General features: G+C 35.1%; 2 protein-coding genes across 2 annotated transcripts; one reads left to right on the top strand and one right to left on the bottom strand.

The window, feature by feature from the left end:
- Window positions 1–694: 694 nt before the first annotated feature.
- LOC106153914 (coiled-coil domain-containing protein 146) lies at window positions 695–22231 on the bottom strand. The gene is made up of 19 exons (XM_087014816.1): window positions 21977–22231; window positions 21204–21397; window positions 14936–15018; window positions 14338–14547; window positions 13485–13542; window positions 12677–12853; window positions 10961–11034; window positions 8141–8368; window positions 7226–7412; window positions 6489–6584; window positions 5936–6061; window positions 5489–5622; window positions 5048–5212; window positions 4584–4808; window positions 3544–3772; window positions 3035–3163; window positions 2463–2600; window positions 1945–2193; window positions 695–1592 (listed from the first exon to the last, which is right to left on the bottom strand). Exons 2-19 carry the CDS (start codon window positions 21387–21389, stop codon window positions 1389–1391), a joined length of 2898 nt encoding a protein of 965 aa, XP_086870942.1. The 5' UTR covers window positions 21390–21397; window positions 21977–22231; the 3' UTR covers window positions 695–1388.
- LOC112042681 (fibrinogen C domain-containing protein 1-B-like) lies at window positions 15388–20898 on the top strand. The gene is made up of 7 exons (XM_087014815.1): window positions 15388–15576; window positions 16603–17092; window positions 18074–18255; window positions 18611–18786; window positions 19206–19399; window positions 19758–19898; window positions 20136–20898. Exons 2-7 carry the CDS (start codon window positions 16733–16735, stop codon window positions 20493–20495), a joined length of 1413 nt encoding a protein of 470 aa, XP_086870941.1. The 5' UTR covers window positions 15388–15576; window positions 16603–16732; the 3' UTR covers window positions 20496–20898.
- Window positions 22232–22324: the final 93 nt, after the last annotated feature.

Below are 22324 nucleotides of genomic sequence, written 5' to 3'. Positions count from 1 at the left end.
GAAACTGAAACAAAATTAATACAAAAATACCCCCGCCCCCTTCTGCGGGACTGTCAGACCTCTTCCTTCCACTTGGGACACACAGACTGTTAAACTAAATGCACCATTACAAGGGGTAGTTAATTTAAGATGGGGAGAAGCATGAAGTTTTCACTTGGAAGATTTCTATTTGTTACAAATTTGCCTGCTGGCAATTTCCGTCTGACTAGGTCTGCCCTCTAAAATTTGGGAGGATCAAATGCAGACGGCGAGTGAACTGTACTAGTGCTTCTTTACAACATCAGAGATATTTATCACAAAGAAACCAAGACATAGAAGGATGTAAACTGAAGGAAAAGGAAATAGTTAATACCCCTTCATATTTGTTGAAGCATTAAAATGATTGCAATTGTGAGGTTGATGATTAAAGACGTTTGTCGGAACCAACAACTTTCCTCTTGTTTAAACATTTTGGTGCACTCCTTTTTTTACAAGGAATTGTAAAATTAAGGCAGTGAATAAATGGATATTGATAATCTAACAAATGTTTTTCATGTGGAACTGCTAATAGATAAGGAAAGCAGAATTAAAAATTACCAACATCGGGATATACAAAGATTTAGTTACTTGGTTTTTAAATCAATAACTATGAATTTAGGAATATGTGTTTCTGACTTTGAATGCCTTTTTTTTAATCAAAGCAACAGATTCGATATAAAGTTATATAAAGATTTCCATTTTATTAACAATTATATACATATATGTACATACATGATAAATATTGCTCAATCTATATTTCTGTACAAATTTTGGTGTGATGCCCAATTTCACTTGACTTTAAACTTTTCTGTCTACACAGCCAAGACAAAAAAACATTAAAACAACTTTATGAATAAAAGTGTTAAAATAATCATTACTATAATTCAAAATGAAAAAAATAAACATCAAAAATTTCTCTACATGGTAGGTAGATAAAGTATAGATAGTTTTCTTTCAGTTCATTGTAATCAGACAACAAATATTTAAAAAAAAAAGGTTGTTCATCTCCCATAAATAATACCATCTGAACAATAAAAATGGGCGTAGGACAACTACTGGCAGATTCCATATAAATAATCCTGTATAAATTGTCCCAGCATGGCAGCACCCTCAACCAGTAGTGTTCTTTTCAAATTTGCTTAATTCATTATCCTAACATCTCATTGTAAGGGTAATGCTATCCTGTCTGAAATAGTCAGATTATACACAAAAGATCATGTAAAACATGATAGCAAATATCACAGTAACTTCATCTTTCTGGACGGGTCATCATGTAAAATAACATCAACCACTAAATCACTCTAGTACACTGCCATAATGAAACAATGGGCATCACAATGTTTACAAGAAGCATTTTTGACATAATGGATCTATATTTCAATAGGCTTGGGCACTGGTTTTCGTATGTGCCTCATGGTTGAGCCAGGCTCTTGTGGTTTGAAGGGGGCATGTGCGCCATAAGGTCGTGGAATGGGAAGTTCACTGTCGTCGTCTGGAATGTACGCATTTGGTCTTGGCTCGGCAGCCGTGGTGATACCTCCAGGTAGAGTATATTGCTCAGCCTCGGCCTCCACCTGCAAGTACAAGAGATACAGTGTGAAATCCACCATCATGAAGTTCTAGAATGCTTGAAACACAATACGGTGCTTTATAATTATAGGCTAAATATTTCTTGGAACAACCCCTCAACAGCTTATCATCAGTAGTTAGACCTTGGACCCTGGCTCAAATTATAGGAATTTATTAGCAAAAAAAAAAAAAAAAAACTTGGGGCTTTTGCTATTTCAACATTTTAGAACGGTTATTTCAATAAGCATCAATATATATGATAAGACCATATATCTCATGCAGTGAATGCTTTTTAAATATGCTTAAATAACTACCCACATAAAATGTGATTTTAATGGAGTTTCACCATGCACTTACCATGCTCTGCATCTCCTTGTCTCGTAACCTCCTCTCTTCATCTCGCAGTGTGCGCTGCCACTCCCTCTCAATCTCGTCACTAGGTGGCTCCCCTTTCTCCATGCGTATGTAGCACTGCTCCAGCTCCGCCTCCTTCTCCTTCACTTCCTGCTGGAGCTTCATGGCGGCCGCCTGGTGCATGGACAGCTCTGACACCTGTGCCATCATCTTACGCGTCATTTCTTTGATTTTACCTTGGAGGTCATTAACCTGGAGAATGAGATAAGATGAGAGTGATTGGATGATCATTGGACAACAATCACCTGTATGTCACTTAGAATCAATTTCTTTTTTTTTTTCACTTTACTTCGAAAGAAAAATAGGAATTTGTATTTCTAGGTAAGCTTGTTCCATCCAATGTGTTGTTTTGAATTTTAAGTAAATCAGACATAATTTTCACAATGAATCATTCCTTGTACATGTTTAAAAATAATGAACAGACAAAAATACACAGCTTGCATAAAACTAAAACCAGATACCTTTTTAGCAAGTGCTAGTGTGTCATCTTTTCCAGCTCCTGCCCTTCTCTTCACTCTCTCTGTTAACCGTGTATCTTGCTCAAAGATGAGGTCTTTTTCTAGTAACTGTTCTTCTTTCTCTGCTAGTCGTACTTCTAACTGAAATGGCAATGGGTTGTCTTAGCATTTGTAAGCTTAATTGTAAGCTTAATTGCATACTTATGTGACTGTCTGCTTTTTTTCATTAAAAGATAAATCTGAAGTAAAGGAACAGCTAAGGGAATACAGACAATTTTAAGAAACAAGTCCTCAATATGCATAAAAGTATAAGTAACTAAAGCTAAAAGATTTCCCAGAATCAGCAAATGGTGGTTCAATTTTGAACAAAACATTTTCAAATATAAGACTGATCAGCACTTACATTTATCATTCAATATGTATAACTTCTTCCCATAAAGTCAAGGAAGATTATAAACATAAATGTACAACAGCAAACCAAGTTTAGGTGAATTCATTACAGTCTCCCATATCTTATCATAATCACAATCATTTTATTATAAGTAAATATCACTGAAGTTAGCAATGGTTCCTACCTCCTCTAGTTTAGTCTGTAGCTGTGCCGGGGAGGGGTCACTGCCCTCTAGGTATCTGACCCTGGTCTCATCATACGGGTTCTCTAGCTGCTTCTCCAGCTCCAACATACGGTCCTGACACTGGGACAGCTGTGGAGACACAATGTAGATACTTTATTAAACCATAGTATACTTGGCAAATCTTTAGGTTATAGAAAATAAAATGTATGCATTATTTTATTTGTAGCATTATTATTGCCCTCTTGTCTTGTTTTATGTCCATTTCTGTTTGGAGACACCTCCTCACTAAATATGCCTTTGTTAATCAAAATTTGGTTTTGAAAGCTGATTGTAATGAGCTCAAAAGTTGATTGTGTGGCCAGATACTTAGAACCATGTGTGGAGTATGCAATCAACACCCTCTCTCTAATGGAAATAATGTCGGCTAGCTTATTACTGTGCTAGCAGAAGAAAGTTCATAGACAAATATATATAAGATGAATACTAATAATAATAATAATAACAACTACCTGTATTTGTAGAGTGACCAGCTCCTGGTCCAGCATTCTCTTGTTAGGCAGCTGTTTTCTCAGCAGCTCAATGGCCCTCTTCTCCTCATTCATCTGCATGTTGAGGAAACGGATCTCCTCCTCCCTGGCAGAGAGTTCCACGTCACCATTCCTGATCATGGTCTCCTGAATGTTGACTTTTTCATAGAATATACACACCTCTTCATCTGTCTGAACTAGAACAATACCCCTGAGAAAAAAATAGAAATATTGAGAATCAGAATTCTATGTAAAAGAAATAACTTTCATCATATATCAGTGTGCCTTTGCAGAGAAGAAACTAGTGATCTCAAACTCTAAAATCTACAATTAAAACCTGTTTGTTCTTAGTAATTCTTTTCTGATAAAATGTGTACTTAAATATGACAAGATGTGGTCATCTATAATTCTGCATTGCACCTGCTATAGGTCATGTCAATCTTGTTCTTTCAATTTTGTCAACCCATAACTGGAAACAGCAACAACATTCTGACAGAGACTGGCTTTCAGTAAACTCTGAAACTAAGGCTTCGTTCACATGGAATGTCTATTTTCTAAAAATCTATTTTCTATTCGCGCTATTTTATGATCACAGTCTGTGCCCTGAATATCCCGCCGCGTAATTACTGGCAGCGCGAGCCAGTTACTTATAGTAACTTATAGTAACTGGCTCGCGCTGCCAGTAATTACGCCGCGGGATGTTCAGGGCACAGACCTTGATCATAAGACATACCGCGAATAGAAAATAGAATTTAGAAAATAGACATTGCATGTGAATGAAGCCTTAGGGTGTCTGCTGTGCAGAAATCACCAAATATAACATCTTATTACATACAGACAACACAGGGGCAATTCCAGAGATATTTTCTGTCAGTCTTCCCAAATAACTGTGTTGATCCATTCTCCATTTCTGACCTTTTCAGACAGAAAAACATTAGATGTCGGTCTATGTAAACTCAAAAAGACCAAGAAGACGGCCTTCATCTGCCCCTGCAACAAAATCTACTTTTATAACACCTTACCTGTCATTTCTGTGCTGTACAGAAGTCTCATACTGTTTCCTGAGTTCCACCATCTGCTGCTCAGCTTGGTTGATCATCATGTTCAGCTTAGCAATGTCCATCTTCTGCTGCTCTCTCTTCTCTCTCAGTTCATCGTCTATCCTCTCCTGTTTGGCCACCTCATTCCTCAGGCTGTCTCTAATCACTATACTGTTGATGTGCTTCAGACGGCTCTTCTGGAGAGACCTGAAATGAAAAAATAAAAAATATGTATATTAAAAAGTGGTAAAAGTATTCTATACAAAAGAGGCAAGTTCAACATATATAACATTGACAGACAAAGTCCAAATTTTAATGCTTCCTTTCCAATTACAAAAAGTAAATAAATAGCATTTAATATCATTTGGGCAAGTTTTCACTGCAAGATTGTTATGTAGTAATTATACCCTGTATGCATCACTCAACTTTCAACCTTTAATTTGTACCTTTCTTTCATCATTGCAGCTGTTCTCAGGATTTCTATCTCGTTGGACAAGATCTTGATCTTTTCTCTCATTTCTGCGGCCTTCTGAGTGCTGACTTGGATCAAGTTGACACACTTGTTCCTCTCATTCTTGATGACATCGTACAGTTTGGCAAATTCTTTTAACCTGGAAACAAAAGGTATCATTAATTATATGTTAACTAGTAACTACATGCACTTCTCTCCTTGAGTTTTGTAACAGACTGATTTGTAAAATTAATTCTATTGGGTAATTTCTCAGAAACACTCTAGAAGTTCAACATGATTTCTGACTGCAAATTTTTTTCTGTAAAGTTTACTAAATGCAAAAATTGTCTTCTCCGCGAAGCGAATAAAAATAAGTATATTCTTCCATTTATTAATCCACCTGTTTGTAAGATATATTCACATTTCTGATACTCACTTGACTTGCATCTCCTGATACTTTTTAGCATGATCCTGGATCTGTAACTGTTTTGTCTTGAGGTCTTCTATAGCCCTGTGGTACCTCATCTCAGCCCTCATGAAATCTCTGGCCTTTTGCTCTCTCTCATCAGCCTAAACATTGAAAAAAATATAATGGAATGACAATATATGTGAAATAATAAAGGATATCAATATAATATTAGATGATTAAACAGAGTTATTCAGTTATAATCCTATATAAAGACCAGGAAAAAACCTCTTTCACAGAATATCAAATGATCCAACAAGTCCAAAAATAAGTCAACTTCTGTGAAGAAATAAAATAGACCAATGAACAGATGAGAAAATTATGCATAATAGAGATATGTATGCAGATTAAGTGCTCATCTGTAAAAAAATGCTTATGAACAGATGTAGAGACTATATAAAAGATGGAGTTGTTTACCTTGATGGCTGCCAGCCTGGTGAGTTCTACCACCTCAATCCTCAGGTCACTCTGTTCATACAACAGCTGCTCCTCCTCTGCTATACTCTGCTCTACCTTCACCTGTTCCACTGCTGTCAGGGAGTTCTAGACAACAAAATAAATAAATAAATAAATAAATAAATAAATAAATAAATAAACGACTATAAAGATGAAGCTTAATGGTTTTAAAAACACATATTATAAGTTAACTTATAATTACCAATAACAAAACTTAATTGCTATATTTTGAAAGAAAAATCCTGAGGCTTATGTTTGTTGATTTTAATGGAAATTTGATTCGTACCTGTACAAGTAGTAGGTACAGTCTTACTCATAGTTAAAGATAAAGAGGAAGAAAAAGAGTTCACAATAATGTCTCTAACATCTTATATTTCATAAAAGTATAAGTTTCCTTAAAGAAAATAATCTAACAATTTGATGGCCTGTCTAAATCCACCTTTGGAAAACTTTGTTTTAACAGATTTGTTTTCACAGAGTTGCCGAGGCCAACAATAGATGGCAGCACACTCACCTCTTGAGCCAGGGCTCTCTTGGCATTGTCCACTTCCTTCTGAAGATCTTGTCTCTTCTGCTGCATGCTGCCATCATCTTTGGGGAACACATCAACCTGAAGTGGAGAGGAACACACAGTAAGACACAGGGCAGATGCCAAAGTTTCAACATGACATGAATGAAGTAAAAAAATTTTGAAATATATACCTTAGGTTACGATACACCACACCCTGACTTTCAGAGTTTACTGGAAACTTACCTTTATCATCAGCAAGCCTGTACCATTTTTAGTTATAGAAAAAGAGGTAATTAATCTTCAAATAATCTCTGAAACGCTGGATGCACTATTTTTCAAAGAATATCCTTAGTGCCCCCCCCCCCCAACATAAAACAGGGGCCCTCTTAATTGAAAAACATCAACTTCCAAAAAAAAAATCAATATGGTAATAAATAAATAAATAAATAAATAAATAAATAAATAAAAACTTACAGATCCCTTTGCCTTCTCATGCACAGCTTTGGTATGACTAAGAGCGTCTTCTGCCACCTTGAACTGGAGTTCTGCCTTCTTCAGGTTCCTTAGCTCCTTGTCCTTGTCACGCTGTTTCTTAGAATATCCTTAGTGCCCCCCCCCCCCCCCAACATAAAACAGGGGCCCTCTTAATTGAAAAACATCAACTTCCAAAAAAAAAATCAATATGGTAATAAATAAATAAATAAATAAATAAATAAATAAATAAATAAATAAAAACTTACAGATCCCTTTGCCTTCTCATGCACAGCTTTGGTATGACTAAGAGCGTCTTCTGCCACCTTGAACTGGAGTTCTGCCTTCTTCAGGTTCCTTAGCTCCTTGTCCTTGTCACGCTGTTTCTTAGACACCACCTCGTGTTGACTCTTCTTTTCCAAGTTAGAGTGACGCAGGCTGAAGTCCAGCTGAGCACTGTGGATAAGAAAAATAAATAAATAAATAAATAAATAATAGATTTGAAATATTTTAAAATCATTTTTTCAAATTTTGCTTATGAAATTAAATTCTAGCTGATCAAGTGCTGCTGATTTATAAATACATACATCTGTTGTTATAATTAGTATCATTATTATCATCTTTTTTATTTATTTTCATTGTTAATTCGCTTATAACCTGTCACTAGAATTTTTTTCACAATTACTGTTAATTTCTGTTCCATCAATTCCACAGCTTTAATGAGAAACTAATATTTCTATGGTTACAATGTGTGATGTCACTGAAGTTTCACTGTGACATCATTGTGACATCACAATTTCATTGTTCCAACAATAAAAAGCATTTGTGATGTCACAAAAGGAAGTTAGACAGGGTGCTTAGCTACTGCTTCACTACATAAGAATTTATTTATGAAATGAATACATGTAGGTTAAAAGGAATATTGAAACACAAAAAGAAAAATATTTAAACTAGCTTTAAAATTTTATCTATGTGCATAAATTCCAACTTTTGCAACTAATAGATAGATATTGCCTGCACAAGTGGCAGGTTATGAAGAAAATGTGGTTTCTCTTACTGTTGTAGAATATCATAGTAAAACGTTTAAATTTGTTTCTTGTGGCTCACAACATTTCCAACTGATGTGTAGTCTTCTCTAACACACTTGCCCTTAATATGGGAGAATCTACGACCCTAACACTCACCTATCCTCCATCAGGACCTGTATCCTGTTCTTGGCATAGTCACACTCCTTGTGGAGCTGGTCGTACTCGCGTTGTTTGTCCTCCAGCATGGCCCGCTCCTTGTCTAGCTGCGTGTCCATGTCAAATTTCTCGTCTTCGAGTTTTTGTCGTTTCATCTCCAGTTGCTGTGTAGCTGCCAGTAGTTCCTTGTACTCACTGTCCAGTTCCTTCTTTTGCTTGTCTAGTTCACTGTAAATAAAATATAATAAATAAATAAATAAATAAATAAATAAATAAATAAAACAGACACACTGAATTGAACATATGCATGTACATACACACAAAATGCAAAAACTAAAACACATAATTTGTTTAAATCACCAAGGAGTTCTGTTGAAACTTCTTGAAATCACTAATTTTGATAGATAAATGGCTTTGCTAAATTATTATGATTTAATGAAGTAAAACTTCTGACAAAATTCCGTAAGTTTGGACTGAAAGTTTTCATACAACAAATTTTAAAGTACACAGTGTAAATGTGTTTGAAAAAAAAAAATAATCAGACAAATCTACAGTAAATTCCAGTAGGTTATTTTAAACCTATACTGCATGTATACAATGATTCCCAGGTTGTATCTAATTACTCAGGTTATAATTTTAGTTTATGTTTATTATTTCTTTGTGTTTTTCACTAATTAACCAAATTAAATGCACCCCTTCTCAAGTAAGAAACAGGCATAAAGCTGCACATTATCATTAAACACAAACGTTTAAATAATGATAACCACATATAACATGTGATGACCGATTATCTTAACAAAACTTGAAAATATTTCATGCAATATAAAATTGGATCAACCTTAATATCCATCAACTTCTTAATTGATTATGCCTTAATGTACATATATTTGCAATAAAGGCAGGTTATTCAAATTTTTATTCTCAGAAACCTGGTTTATTTTTTCCAGCCAGCTATAAATACAGCACATCTGAAACTAATAGATCTTGGGTACTTAGACCGTCTGTACTGAAATCCTTCTGCAGCAGACAGAGCCTTAAGCAAAAAAAATTAAGGTATTTGCCAATAATTACCTGGATTTAATTGTAATTTATCCAAAACCCTGAGGTCAGTAATATCCCCCTTCCCAAGAGCCAGCTCCTCACCGTGTTTTGGCTTAATGTTATCACATGAACAGTGCTTCACTGTTTATTTAATATCAGAAAACACAAGTTGACATTTTCCGTGGTATTAAATTTAGGGTGTTGGGTTGGGCTGCCTGCAGTAGTCAAAACTCTGGGAAATATTAAGTGTACTGTACCTCTAGTGCTCACTTTCTTGTAGCACCTTTAAAAACTATTTTTTCTTTAAGCTTTTGGGGCATTTTTTTCTATTTAACAAGATGCATAAGGTTTCCGATCTCAAAATGCCAAAACTAAAATGAAATAAAATGTACTACAACTGCTTAAATTGATTTCTGGAGTAACTGTCACATATAATTTTTCCAATTACGTACTTCTTTACGAGAACAACATAAAACTAAAGTTTCATTACCCATGAAGAAAAATTGCAAGTAATCCAGGCCCGTAACCGGGGGAGGGGGGGAGGGGGGGTTTGAAAGAACCACCCTTTATGCTGGGAAAAGGTCCACTCTGGGTAAAATTTGATCTATGAGCGCATTCTCAACGAATTAAGCCAGGCTTTACAAAGCCGGTGACCTAAAAATGGCGGACGTACATGAAAGAAAAACCGCCTAACCTTTTAATAGTCTCTCCGCCTCCCCACACGTCGTCCCTGCGGGGTACAGTAATTAAATCGCGTCTCCGTTCGCCATGCGGAAGCTACCTGAGAAATATTAAGTGCGCATGCTCATCAGTTAAACTCGTGGTGAAGAAAGCATCGAAGGAAAAAAGCTCTTCTGTTCTATTATCTTTGAAAACAGAGACGAAAAAGGAATAATTTGGCCCGTAGAGCAGCAATGAATCGACTATCTACGGAGATAATATCACCAGAGATATTCACGGAAATATTAATGTTCGGAGCCGAGATTTAATTACTGTACCCCGCAGGGACGACGTGTGGGGAGGCGTGTGAGAGGCGGAGAGACTATTAAAAGATTAGGCGGTTTTTCTTTCATGTACGTCCGCCATTTTTAGGTCACCGGCTTTGTAAAGCCTGGCTTAATTCGTTGAGAATGCGCTCTATGTTCTTGAGGATTTTATGGTGAAAGGTCCACTTTTTCAGAAAACGACCCCTCCCCCCTCTGAAATTGCTGGCTACGGGCCTGTAATCACTCTATATAATATCGATTCTTCACTCATAGTTTTGTGCCCTCAATCATACCACTGTGCTAAACAGATAAAACAACCCGCCAAATGACAACCATCCCCCCAATAACCAGCTCCAAGGAATGCCATGGCTGTTTTCATATCAGCAGGGAAAGAAGACTTAACTAAGACATGGTGGTATTCAGTTAATACCAGGGCGAGGACCTAGTTACTGTGCATTTGGTTTTAATATCCCCCTTTGCTTGTCCATTTTCTTTCTGTCTGGTATTAATAAATGAATGGATTTTTTTGGTTTATATATACATAAGAGTGCCTGGTTGAGTTGACCCAGTCTCCTAGCACTGCAAGTAGTATAGGCAAAGTTGGGTAATACCAGGGTGTTTTAAATTGATCTTGGTATTAAAAATCCTAGCAATTTTCCATTTGTTAGGACCGTACCAAGAACAGGAAATGACAAAATTTTTCTATCATATCAGAATTTGGAAATACTTCATGCAATATAGATGAGGTATGAAGCAATCCCAGAGTTTTGAAAAGATTATGAATTACACTCACTCTTTTTTCCTTTGTTTCTTGTCTGCTTCTTTTCCAATCTGACTTGGCAAGGAATTGACAGCCACAAGATCACCCTAAAAAATAGAATTATACCTAAAATAAACTCTATCTCTAAATGTCATCATGAAAAAATTGTAATCGATATAATACACACATTGCCTTGGGTATCACTGCATGCTAAAATAATAGAACAAAAAATAAACAATCCAAACATAAATGAAATATTCAAACAAAATATCTAATCCACATCTATAGCGGCACTTTATTCCAAAATAACACGAATAAATGAACAGTTTTATATATTGAAAAAAAAAATGATTCATAAAACAGACTGGGCAATATTCTGATCTTCACTGCTTTAAACACGACAAAACACAACCTCATTTCTATAGTTAACATGCAAAACAGCACATGTATGAAAATGTTTGACATCCTATATTCTCAATTTTTATCTCCTAGAAAATAACCACAGATTCAAATAAACAACCGTAAACTGAAATGATACAAATTTCTTCCTTCAAACAAAGACGTGAAACAAAAATTGTATATTTAATAAAAAAAGCTGAACTTAAAAAATCACACGGTTCATGCCCTATCAAGTCATGCCACTTACTCCTGTTATCAACTGCTCCTAAATGTAAATAAAAGAGTATATAAGTAGAATGAATACTATATAAAGAATATAGAACAAGAACATATGTTGATAAGATATCTAAATGTGTGTGTGTGTGTGTGTACATATGGTGAATTTGCATGTGTGCATGTATCATTGCATATTCCTACAAAAAAAAATAGTCTAAATATTTTTTGTTTTGTTTTTTGGGGTGCGGGGGTTTCATGCTGTAGTTGCCAGTGTTCTGTGCAGGAGTTAACTTTTTTCCTCCTGTAACACTGCTTTTATTGATTTCAAACAAACCTATCAAATTAGTGTCCAGACGAGTCCATAACAAAACCAGATAAACTGACCACTGTATGTCTGAGTGGTCAAGCCTTTATAATTAACCACAGAACCACTGCTGGTCAAGTCTAAGAGTACAGACCACACATAGAATGTCCCTTTTTTTTTAAACTCAGATCTACTCAAGTTCTATTATCCTGGTATTAATTCTTCACCTCAAAGACAACACAATCCTGACTAGGGCCAAGTAAAATACAGCAGTGTTTTCCCGCATAACAAGGCTAAATGTCAGGAATAAATGAGATAATAGCTCCTGGAGTGGTTTATATCAGGTAACTCTGTCCATTCCTAGCACTGCCTAATGATAAAAAACACATTCAATTACACAATCCAGCTGAAAAGTCTTGCCTTTTTTTCCAGGAGTTATTTCTGGTCTTGACGTATTTATGCATACTATATGTGTTAGTCAGGCGTTTTCCATTTATGAGCCATACCAAATTACATTGTAAATTCATTTTTTAAAGTTGAATCTTTAAAAATATTTAAATATGTGCTTGGGGTGGGGACAAACAGAAAGGAAAGGGGGGTAGAAATGTAAAAGATTTGAAAATAATTTCCGGCACGATTTCCATCGCTAGCTAATTCAAATTCTCTTTTTTCCTTTTCATTATCTAACAGGAAAAAATTCAAGTAGATATCTGTTAAGTGGACAGATTAGGACCTTGGTTCCAAAGAATTAACATTCAAAAAACTTGTGACGGCACAGTAGATTTTACGTCAAAAATCATTCCCTAATGCAATCTTCTGTTCATACTCACTTTAAGTGTTTCCATCTTGAAGACCTCCGCTTCAAAGTCCTTATAATCTACTTGGTACTGGCGTTTCCTCGTTTCCAGGTCCTCTCGCAAGTTTTTAGCCTCAATTTGCCTCTGAGCGATCTCCTTTCTTAGTTCATCAGCAGCATTTTGGAGTTCTTTGATTTTCTTTTCAATTTCCTGTGAAAATTTTGAAAAATTTGTGAAAATGCAAAATTATACTTCAGAATCTCATATTATGCTTGCCTATCAAATATTGTTAATATGAAACATTCTCTAAGGTTTATGAAGCAGATGTTGCCTCAATGGAGAAAGACTTGGATCCAACATTTATTACTGAAGCAGACAATTACTGGTAGATATATAAAACATTCAAGTCACTTAATGAATTGAAAAATATTAATAAAATATAATATTATTCAATTTTCGTCTTTGGCAAAGTATAACATGTCAAGAAAATCTTTTTTCCTAGTCAGTTCAAGATTTGAAATAAAAGATTAATTTAAATGTTGCTTAATTCTTTTTTCCAAAGTATCATCACTTGGCAAAAATATTAAAAGCTACCTTCAGAGCCAAGATAATTTCGAAACTTCAAGACAATAATGTACATCTTACAAAAGTTTCCAAATAAACATTGCCAGAGAACAGAATCGAGATAACAACTGATGAAAACGTAACAAATAATCCTCAGTTCTGCTTGAAAATTAATAAATAAATAAATGAATGAATAAATAAATAAATAAATAAATTAATAAAAAATAAAATCCAAATAAAATGAAACCAAAAATGTTAAAGACTATAATAATTTTACCTCTTGTTTAGGGAGCCTCTCATACTCTCTCTGTAGTATTTTCTTTTCCTCCTCCAGGCTGGAACAACAAACAAATCATTAAACTGAAACTGAGAGGCACATTTGAGAGGGAAGAGTCTTGTCTCAAAACAAGCCACGCCTGTTGGTGGGAGACAGAACTGCTGAGTTCAAGTGGCCTTTTTTGGTTTTGTCCACCACTGGGCACTGACCAGTATAACTTTTACTTTTTGACCCAAATATCAGTGGGTATTTTCATACAAAAGCATTTCCTTTTTGAACAACAACAACAACAACAAAAATTAATAAATAAATAAATAACAAAACAATAACATGATAATTATAATAAGGCCCTTCTGAAGCAGGCATCATAGATACTTTTAAAAAATCACACAAAAAATAACAAAACCAACTACATCATCCAAAATGTAATATTGCATCTCTCAACTGTATTCTCAATCTCATGTCATGAAAAGAACCACATGTAAGTATTGATAAGGGAGAGTATTTTTAACGTAATTCTGTTGTGAGAACCACAGAATAGTAAGGGACCATTTGAAAAATCAGCTTCCCCAGTTCAACTTATTTTCCTCATTCAAATTTCAAACTTCCTTTTTTTTCTAATTTTTATATCTTTAACTGATAATTCAGTACTTGACAATATTTTTTAAAATTTCATCTTTCATTCAACAATAAATTCCATCTAGTTTAGCACATATCAAAAATGAGGAAGGCCCATTTTAATGAAACAATCCACTGGACAACTCTGAGAAAAATGACTTCACTTCATGCTCCCATGATACTTTCAATGCTTCTCATAATTTTTCTTTTCTTTTTTAACAACAAATACACATACTTCTCAAGTTTATAAGCCAACTGGTAGTCCCTATCTTCAGCCTGAGCCAGCTCGTTATTATACTTGAGTAGCTTGGCCCTCATCTGGGAGACCTCTGTGTTGTAACTCTCTGGGAAATTGTCTGCCTTCTCCAGCTCTACTTTCTGTCCCTCTAGCTGCATGGTGAAGTCCTTGGCCTGCTGCAAAAGCTTTGTCTCACTGTCTCTTGTTCTATAAGAGAAATGACAATGTATAGTTCATTTGCACTACTATTAGTATATTCAAACTGCAAACTACCTGTCACCAATAAAAAGTTCTACTCATTAATGGGAATCTTATATGTACCATAACAGTAGTTGAATGCTTAAAAAAGTTCTTATCACTATCACTTTTATGATAAGTGTGGTTATTATAATTATTTCCTATAAACAATGTACATGTAGATATGAAATTGACTCTTGAGGCATTTGCTTAAAGCAATCTCAACCTCCCACATTGTTGCTTTTTTTCAACTGCTTTTTTTTTGAATATTTGTTTAAGTAGATAATTTAATCCTGATCAGCTGATTTCAAAATATGTGATGTCAAAATGAAACAGTTCTGTCCACTGCAATACTTACTTTTTTAGAAAATCATGGAGCTCTGTGTACTTGGCTTTTAAAACTGCCACTCGAGTTCCTGTTAGTTTGCCAGCATGGAACAACTGCAATATACAAATAAATATAAATAATCATTAATCATTATTGTAAAATAATTTACCCCTTTTGTAAAATCAAGACAATAAAGGTGACTGCATTTTCGATGAAAAACATAACATTTTACTTAATATCTGACATAAGATTATGTCAGATCTTAGATGTAACAAACGTACAGTATAAGTACATGCCCTGGAGTAAACAACTTTCTTGTGTCTAAACAGCTGGAACGATGAAAATAATTACCCCACAAACTTAAAATTCACATATGCTTTCATCAAAAATACAAAAATCCCATGTACTAATTACTTTTTGTTTCAATACTTTGAGATGCCCCCTCCGTTATCTTAAAATGATCTATCTTGTGCAAAGCTGTTTTCTTTCAGATTCTGAGAGACAGCAGACAAAGTACAGAGCTGGTAAAATTTGGCTCAGTTCTCTGTAGACCCATGCCAACTGCTGGGAACACAGTCAGAAACAGGAGAGAAAGTTAAAGAGTCTTGAAAATAATTCCAGTGGGAAGGCTTTATCAATACAATGTACATGTAATTGGATTATGTGTACAGGTAAGTGAAGAAACTGTTAACCATGTCAGTGTTTTTGTGTTCTAAACGCGAAACTTCAATCTTCTGGTTGCAATTCTATAATTATTCTATATTTTGGTGTAAGTGCATTTGGCTAATTTCTAGTAACCATTAGGAGAGATAATCATGGTAGTCACATTTTTGGATATGACCACAGGTTAGAGTGAAATATAAAATTATCATTTGTTTTCTTTGTTCATGTAATCCAGCTAGTAAATCTGTTGAAGATGATGAGACTTCATCATTTTTGTAGGTGGATCCCACATTTTTAGGATAATTTCTTTCTGAATTGTTTGCTTACTGAATGTGCATTTCAGGCATGTTATCACAGTTTTAGCCTTTTTGTGAGATTTCTTTCAATTCAACAACAGTCCAGTAATTGAAGTAAAACAGTTCTAATATGGGCATAATATATTTCCCATAGAACAAATATGGACACATGGTTTTAAATTGGAAGTTCAAAGAAAGTTAAATTGAAAGACTTCAGTATCTATTTGTGAAGAAACTTGTATGACCATGTGTGGTGCATTTCCCATAATTCTGAAACACAGGATTTGCTTCTGTCACAATAGAGGACAATTGTTGCTAAAACAACAAGCATTTTGGGAGGAAATAGAATTAAAGAAACTAAATTCAAACAACCAACAAATCTATCAGAAGTGTAGTCAGGTTAAAACTAAACAAACTCATGCAACCACCTGCAGACAAGGCAACTGTAATTTTTTCCAAGTACGTCTACGAAAACATGCAATTTGAAAAGGAGCTGTTCTTAATTTTCCAGAGTTGAGTAATTCGATTGGTGGAAACCAATCGCACACCTGGATTACGGTGGAAACAAGTTCCCATAAGTTCCCATAAGTTCCCTTTATCTGAAAACTACACGAAATTCCAAACCTCTGCCATTCTCTTCCAGAGGATAAACTTATAAGGACTTCCAATCCAACTTTCCATGCAGAACCAAATTAGCTACTAACTTTATAGACAAACAACATTTTTTCACTTTTACAGAATCAGTGGAGAGGAAAAGCATCAGAGAATTGCCATTGCCTGATTAAACAAGTTCAAGAGTTTGACCTTGAACAAGAAACAGCATTACTCAAGAGAATTGGGAGGTAGCTTGTGACACAACAAGAACAAAATGGAATGGCAAAATTCTGGCCTTGGATTGTCAATATTTGTCATCATTGGACTGATTTCATCAGCCAGATTGGAACCTGTTCACACGATAGACAAAAGGGGAGTGCATGAGAAAGCTACGGGGAGCAAGGGTACCTTGACACCAAAGATTGGAAACCACAGCGCAAAACACGAGTACAATTCTCTGTGTCATGCCAATGGCACATGCACATATACATTCAGCTTGACTCTGCACAGCGTTGGATGGCCAGGGCAAAACTTGTTTGGGATGAATAACAATCTGCAGGCAGATTCTCCCTTTGGAAGGTCACTCACAAATCAACTTGAAAGTCTCAACCAAGCCATCAAAGCTCTCACACAGGTAAAGTTTTTTTTTTTTTTTTTGTAATGGGCTTTTTCTGTAACCAAAATCACGTAGTTCTTACTGGTACTTTCCAGCTTTGATAATTTTGAAGACAGCATAATAATTTGGCAACTTCAATATGTTTGTTGTTCAATGTTATATAGAAACTGAACTGATAATTTTCACTTACTAATCAAAAATAAAATAAAAGAATGAAAAAAATTCTGGCTAACATGCCTGTTGACATTTTGCCAGTCTAACTTACTGGTGGTCTTTCTCTACTTACCTTTAAAAAAAAAAATCCAACACTTTATAAAACCACCCATACCTATCCAATCTAAAGTTCGTAGATCCAAGAGGAAAACCCCCACAAACCATACATAATACCAATCACTCAATCTTTAATTCTTTTATCCAAAGAAAGAAAAAAAAATCTACTGTTGAAAATTACAAAGCACAGCAGCCTAAATGTGAAAGATGTATTTAATCTTGTCGTGATATTCTCCACTCTGGAAAGTAAACAAATCCTATAATCTAATAGCAGACAAGAGCTTGGAGGGTATGGTCTATACTGGCTGGCTGTAATGGAGCACAGGCATGTATGCCAGAAGGCTGGTCATTTATACAGAAACAGAATCTCTTCTATCAATTTCACTCAGTTTTCAACCCCGAGTTTCAGAGACGACCGGAAACTGAAACAGCACAAGCATGTTGTGTGGGGTTTTTTTTTCCAGTGTCTGTAACTCAGGGTGAACTTTCTACACACTTTGCTTTACATTAATGAAGAAAGACTTTACATTTTACTTTCTTTTTTACTGTATTCAAACTGGAAGGAAATTGGACAGCCCCTCCCCCTCCCCTGCCATTTTTATTTCAACCTAATTTTGTCAATTCCCTTACTAGTAATTGGTTGGGCATTTTAACAACAACAATAACAATAATAATAATAATAATAGAAATAATTATTATCATAATTAACAAGACTGAACTATATTTCAGAACTCTTCCCTGCAAAACAACGGCCTTCACCAAGAGTTTGCTGAGCTACGGTCACAAATCAAGCGCGCGTCCACCCTGTCCGAGCAGGTGACCAAGGATGGACAGCACCTGCTGCACCAGTTTGGACAGCTTAAGAATGACATGAAACACATGAGGGTGAAACTGTCACAAAACCAAACACAGTAAGAATGGTTCTATTGCTGATTTTTGTTCTTTAAAGCATGTTGCATTTCATTATTTTTATTGAAGTATTAGAGTTCTGCATAACATCATTTTCCTTTTTAAGCCCAGGCACTGCTTAAAGAAAACAATGGGTTTTGCTTGTGTGAAAAAATATAGAATTACACAAATCGATTAATTTGCCTAGCATACTAGATGATTGGAAAATGAATGTGATTTAAATGACTGGAAAATGAAGGCAAAAAGAGCAACTGAATTTAACCTGTCAAGAAGAAATATTTCAAGTTTCAAACACTGCAAATAAGGTTGCAAATACACGGTTGAACACTTTCAAAGATCTTTTCTTTTTTCCCAAAGGATAGAGAACATGGTAAATGGTCTGAGGAAGGACCTTCAGAAAGTGGAGATGAGAATGTCCAGGATGAATGTCCTGAACAGTGGCCGGACAGGAGAGTCTGTGGCAAGACCAGGTCAACTGAGGGTGTCCAACCCTGACAGTTCACAACAAGGGGATAACCTGGACCTGGCACTAGGTAAATCTGATACTAGAAACTGAATTTATAGGTTATCTGTGATATATTCATTATAATTAAAGTTGTATTTAGTAAACAGTTTTTGTTAATTATCTATACTTTTTTCTAATTCACAAAACTAAAAATATAATTTTCTTTTCCAAATACCACTCATTGATAATTACTAAAATCCAAATACTACCTGGCAATTTTTGAATATAGGAAGGTACATTTAAAAATGCATGTGAATATTTTCAATTTGCAACCATGAAAAAAAAAAAAAAAAGAAAAAAAGAAAAAGAAAAAATAAGAATAAAAATAAAATACAAATAAAATAAATGAATAAAAATGAAAGATGAATAAAAATGAAAAGAATGATTTTATTAAATAAATAAATAAATAAGTACACTTTATTTGATATATATATCTATCATTGCCAGGTCCTGCCAAGGATTGTGCTTGGCTGCGTCGTAGTGGGATCAACGAGAGTGGGGTGTACGAGATCCAGCCAGACCCAGACTCTGATAGCTTCAAGGCGTACTGTGACATGGAGACGGACGGAGGGGGGTGGACGGTGGTCCAACGCAGGGAGGATGGACTGGTCAACTTCCAGAAGACGTGGAGGGAGTACAATGTGGGTTGTGTTCAAGTTTTTGACCCCCCCTCCCCTCTGAATTTTTCTCAAAATTTCTTTAATCTATTTCTATTATTCAATTTTGGAGGAGAAAAAATACCCTAAAGGTTTTTAGTTCAAGTTTCCTTTTATTGCTTTTAGTACCATGCCCTTTCATGATAACATTAACAACATTGACCGCTAAAGTTAACATTTATTATGAACAGTAATAAAATGCAACATAATAAGCAATCAGTATTTTAAACCAAATTTCTAATAAGACTTTTCAAAATTCTCCCATTGAATTAATAAATAAATAAATAAATAAATAAATAAATAAATAAATAAATAAATAAATAAATGGATAACATTTTTCCAGAATGGATTTGGTGACCCTGATTCAGAACACTGGCTGGGGCTGCAGAAGATGTACCTCCTCAACAAGAATGGCAACACTAAGATTAGGTTTGATCTCTGGCAGTTCAAAGACAACAAGTACTCCTATGCTGAATACAAGAAGGTGCTGATGAGATATTAATTTTCCATGATCAAAAATTAATTTTACTTGCTCATTCCAAGATGATTATTGTTTTAAATGATTATTGTTTTAAAAGAAAAACAGGAGGCACCAAGGGTGACTTATTCATATCCTGTGTTGAAGGATATATCGAATGTATGATTATTACTTTTACTATTAAAAAATTTGAATACATTTAAGGAGTATGTGGATTCAACATGTTTTTTTTATTTGGTTCAGTTCAAGCTGAGTGATGAAAGTGACCGCTATCGCCTAAGAATTGGCCGTTACTCCGGCACCGCTGGTGACTCCTTCCACTATGGCCACTACTACCTGCGTCACAACGGCCAGCGTTTCTCGACCTTTGACCTGGACAATGACGCCAGTTCAAGCCGCAACTGTGCGCAGCTCTATCACGGTGGCTGGTGGTTTGCCAACTGCATGGCATCCAACTTGAATGGGATTTATTATGTAGGCCATCAAAATGGAGAGTATCAGTCCTACACTCGAGATGGAATCATGTGGCAAACACTAGACGGGTACCGATCACTGATGGAAACAGAGATCAAAGTACGACCAGCCAAGTTCAAATGTTGTTAAACTTGCATAAGGATGCCTATCATCATTTGTTTTCACAGTTTGCAAGATTTTTGAAACAGCTGTATGCAAAGATGCAGTGCTTGATGCTATTGAATTGAAAACTGATTTCAATGGCTCTGACTTGTTTGAAGCTTCTGGTTTTATTTATTGTAAATAAAGACATGCTTACATAAGCACTTATGAAACTGAGAAAAAATAGTAGAATTGTCTGTATTTGAATGGACTGAATAATAACTGGAAAAGACAGTACATGCATTATTGCATATTTTAAAATATTTTTTTCGTGTGCTGAAAGATTTTTGATGGCATGCTGAAACTCCTGTTTTAACCTTCAAATTTCTGGAAATATTCTTATAAGGAGAAGATGTCTGTTGAGACTGAAGTTGAAAATAAATCTATGGTAACCACTCAACTTTATTATCATTATTATCTCAGCTACTTGGTTGCTGTGCAAAGCCATTACTAGTACAAATAATTAAAACAGAGACAACACAAAATATTTTATCTCAGGCAATAATTTCATAATTTATCTGTTTTTATCAGTAGTATGTTCTTCATTGATTTAGCTATTCAATCACATTCAAACGTAGCAAATGATCCCTGACAATTGCCACAAAAGTGTGGGGATAACAGAACAGAATTCAAGGGAGGATTTGTGCTACATTTTCTCCTGACCATTCAGAGTTAAAGCATTCCATGAAAACTTACCTCATCTAAGCAGACGAAGGCAGGACTGGCCGAGACCTCCATCTGGCTCTCTTCCTGCAGGACCACCTTAGGGGGTAGAGCTGATATAGCAGGGGTGTATGCCTGCTCATCTTCTTCTCTATCCTCGTCCTCTTCCATCATCTGCTCTCCCTGCTCAACATCTTCATCACTGCCTTGGTCACTCATACTGCCAGCTAGGAAAACAATTATAATACATTTTATCACATGTAATCACGTCCAGTAGTAGACCAAAAACTGGTCCACTTCTCACAACAGTTATATCAACATAAAAAACATATATATACTTACATTGACCAAACTGCAAATAAACATTGATGATCATACAGTTGTGCTGAACAAAGTGACTTAATGCATCACGAACAGTACATGAATGTAAATATATTTTACTTTTAAGACCATGGAGAATACCAGAAAGCGGACTTCTTTTCTGTCTTTTTTTTTGTGAAAAGACTTTAAAATATCTCTACACAGTCATAATCAGGTAACTTATATTCATATTCAGCTAAATTGTTATTACCGCACAAGCAAGTCAATATTAAACAAAGCAAAAACACAAATGCACTTTGAAGTCGTTAAAAATTTTGCACCGTGATTACAAGTAGGTTAACTCATTTACTGTACATGTACAGCATAACAATTTAAAAATAAAATGAAATAAGTGAGTGTATATATTAAATCTTCAAAACAGAGACACATTTTGACAGCCTATAAGTAAGCGCTACAATTCAGGTGTGATTATAACAGTACAATACCTGTAAACTAGGGAAAACGATACCAATATAGCACCAGCAAACTAATGTACCATTAAACAGTGCAACACTAAAATCCAATATGGCCGCATAAACAATGCAGTCATGGATACGAGTATAAACACATACTACTTTTCCTTCTTATACTAAATCTTCGTCATGTATGGGTATCCTGATATATAACAAGAGGCAAAAGAAAATGTTCTGGTCTTTTAAAGTGTTCAAAGGTGTACAGAAAAGCAGCTTTTTCATTTTTTCTTCGGGGTACCCCTACTTCCGGTCAGAATTGTGGGATAGCACACTGTTAGTAAGTATTCAATGTAGGCATACACGAAGAAAGTTTAGATATTT

Source organism: Lingula anatina, chromosome 6 (assembly GCF_051362555.1).
Source record: "Lingula anatina isolate TDL-2025a chromosome 6, LinAna3.0, whole genome shotgun sequence".
In the NCBI taxonomy this organism is placed as follows: domain Eukaryota; kingdom Metazoa; phylum Brachiopoda; class Lingulata; order Lingulida; family Lingulidae; genus Lingula; species Lingula anatina.
Note: the sequence above shows the minus strand (reverse complement) of the source record. Positions and strands in the feature narration are given on the sequence as shown.

Bases quoted from the DNA above. Each gene is read 5' to 3' on its own strand.
- LOC106153914 (XM_087014816.1), bottom strand. From the start codon at position 21,389: ATGAGTGACCAAGGCAGTGATGAAGATGTTGAGCAGGGAGAGCAGATG. The intron at 13,543-14,337 runs GTATGTGTATTT...TTGTTGTTCCAG, and splicing joins TTGGCTTATAAACTTGAGAA to CCTGGAGGAGGAAAAGAAAA. The intron at 2,601-3,034 runs GTAGGAACCATT...TTGCCATTTCAG, and splicing joins TACAGACTAAACTAGAGGAG to TTAGAAGTACGACTAGCAGA.
- LOC112042681 (XM_087014815.1), top strand. From the start codon at position 16,733: ATGGAATGGCAAAATTCTGGCCTTGGATTGTCAATATTTGTCATCATT. The intron at 17,093-18,073 runs GTAAAGTTTTTT...ACTATATTTCAG, and splicing joins CCATCAAAGCTCTCACACAG to AACTCTTCCCTGCAAAACAA. The intron at 18,787-19,205 runs GTAAATCTGATA...TATCATTGCCAG, and splicing joins TAACCTGGACCTGGCACTAG to GTCCTGCCAAGGATTGTGCT.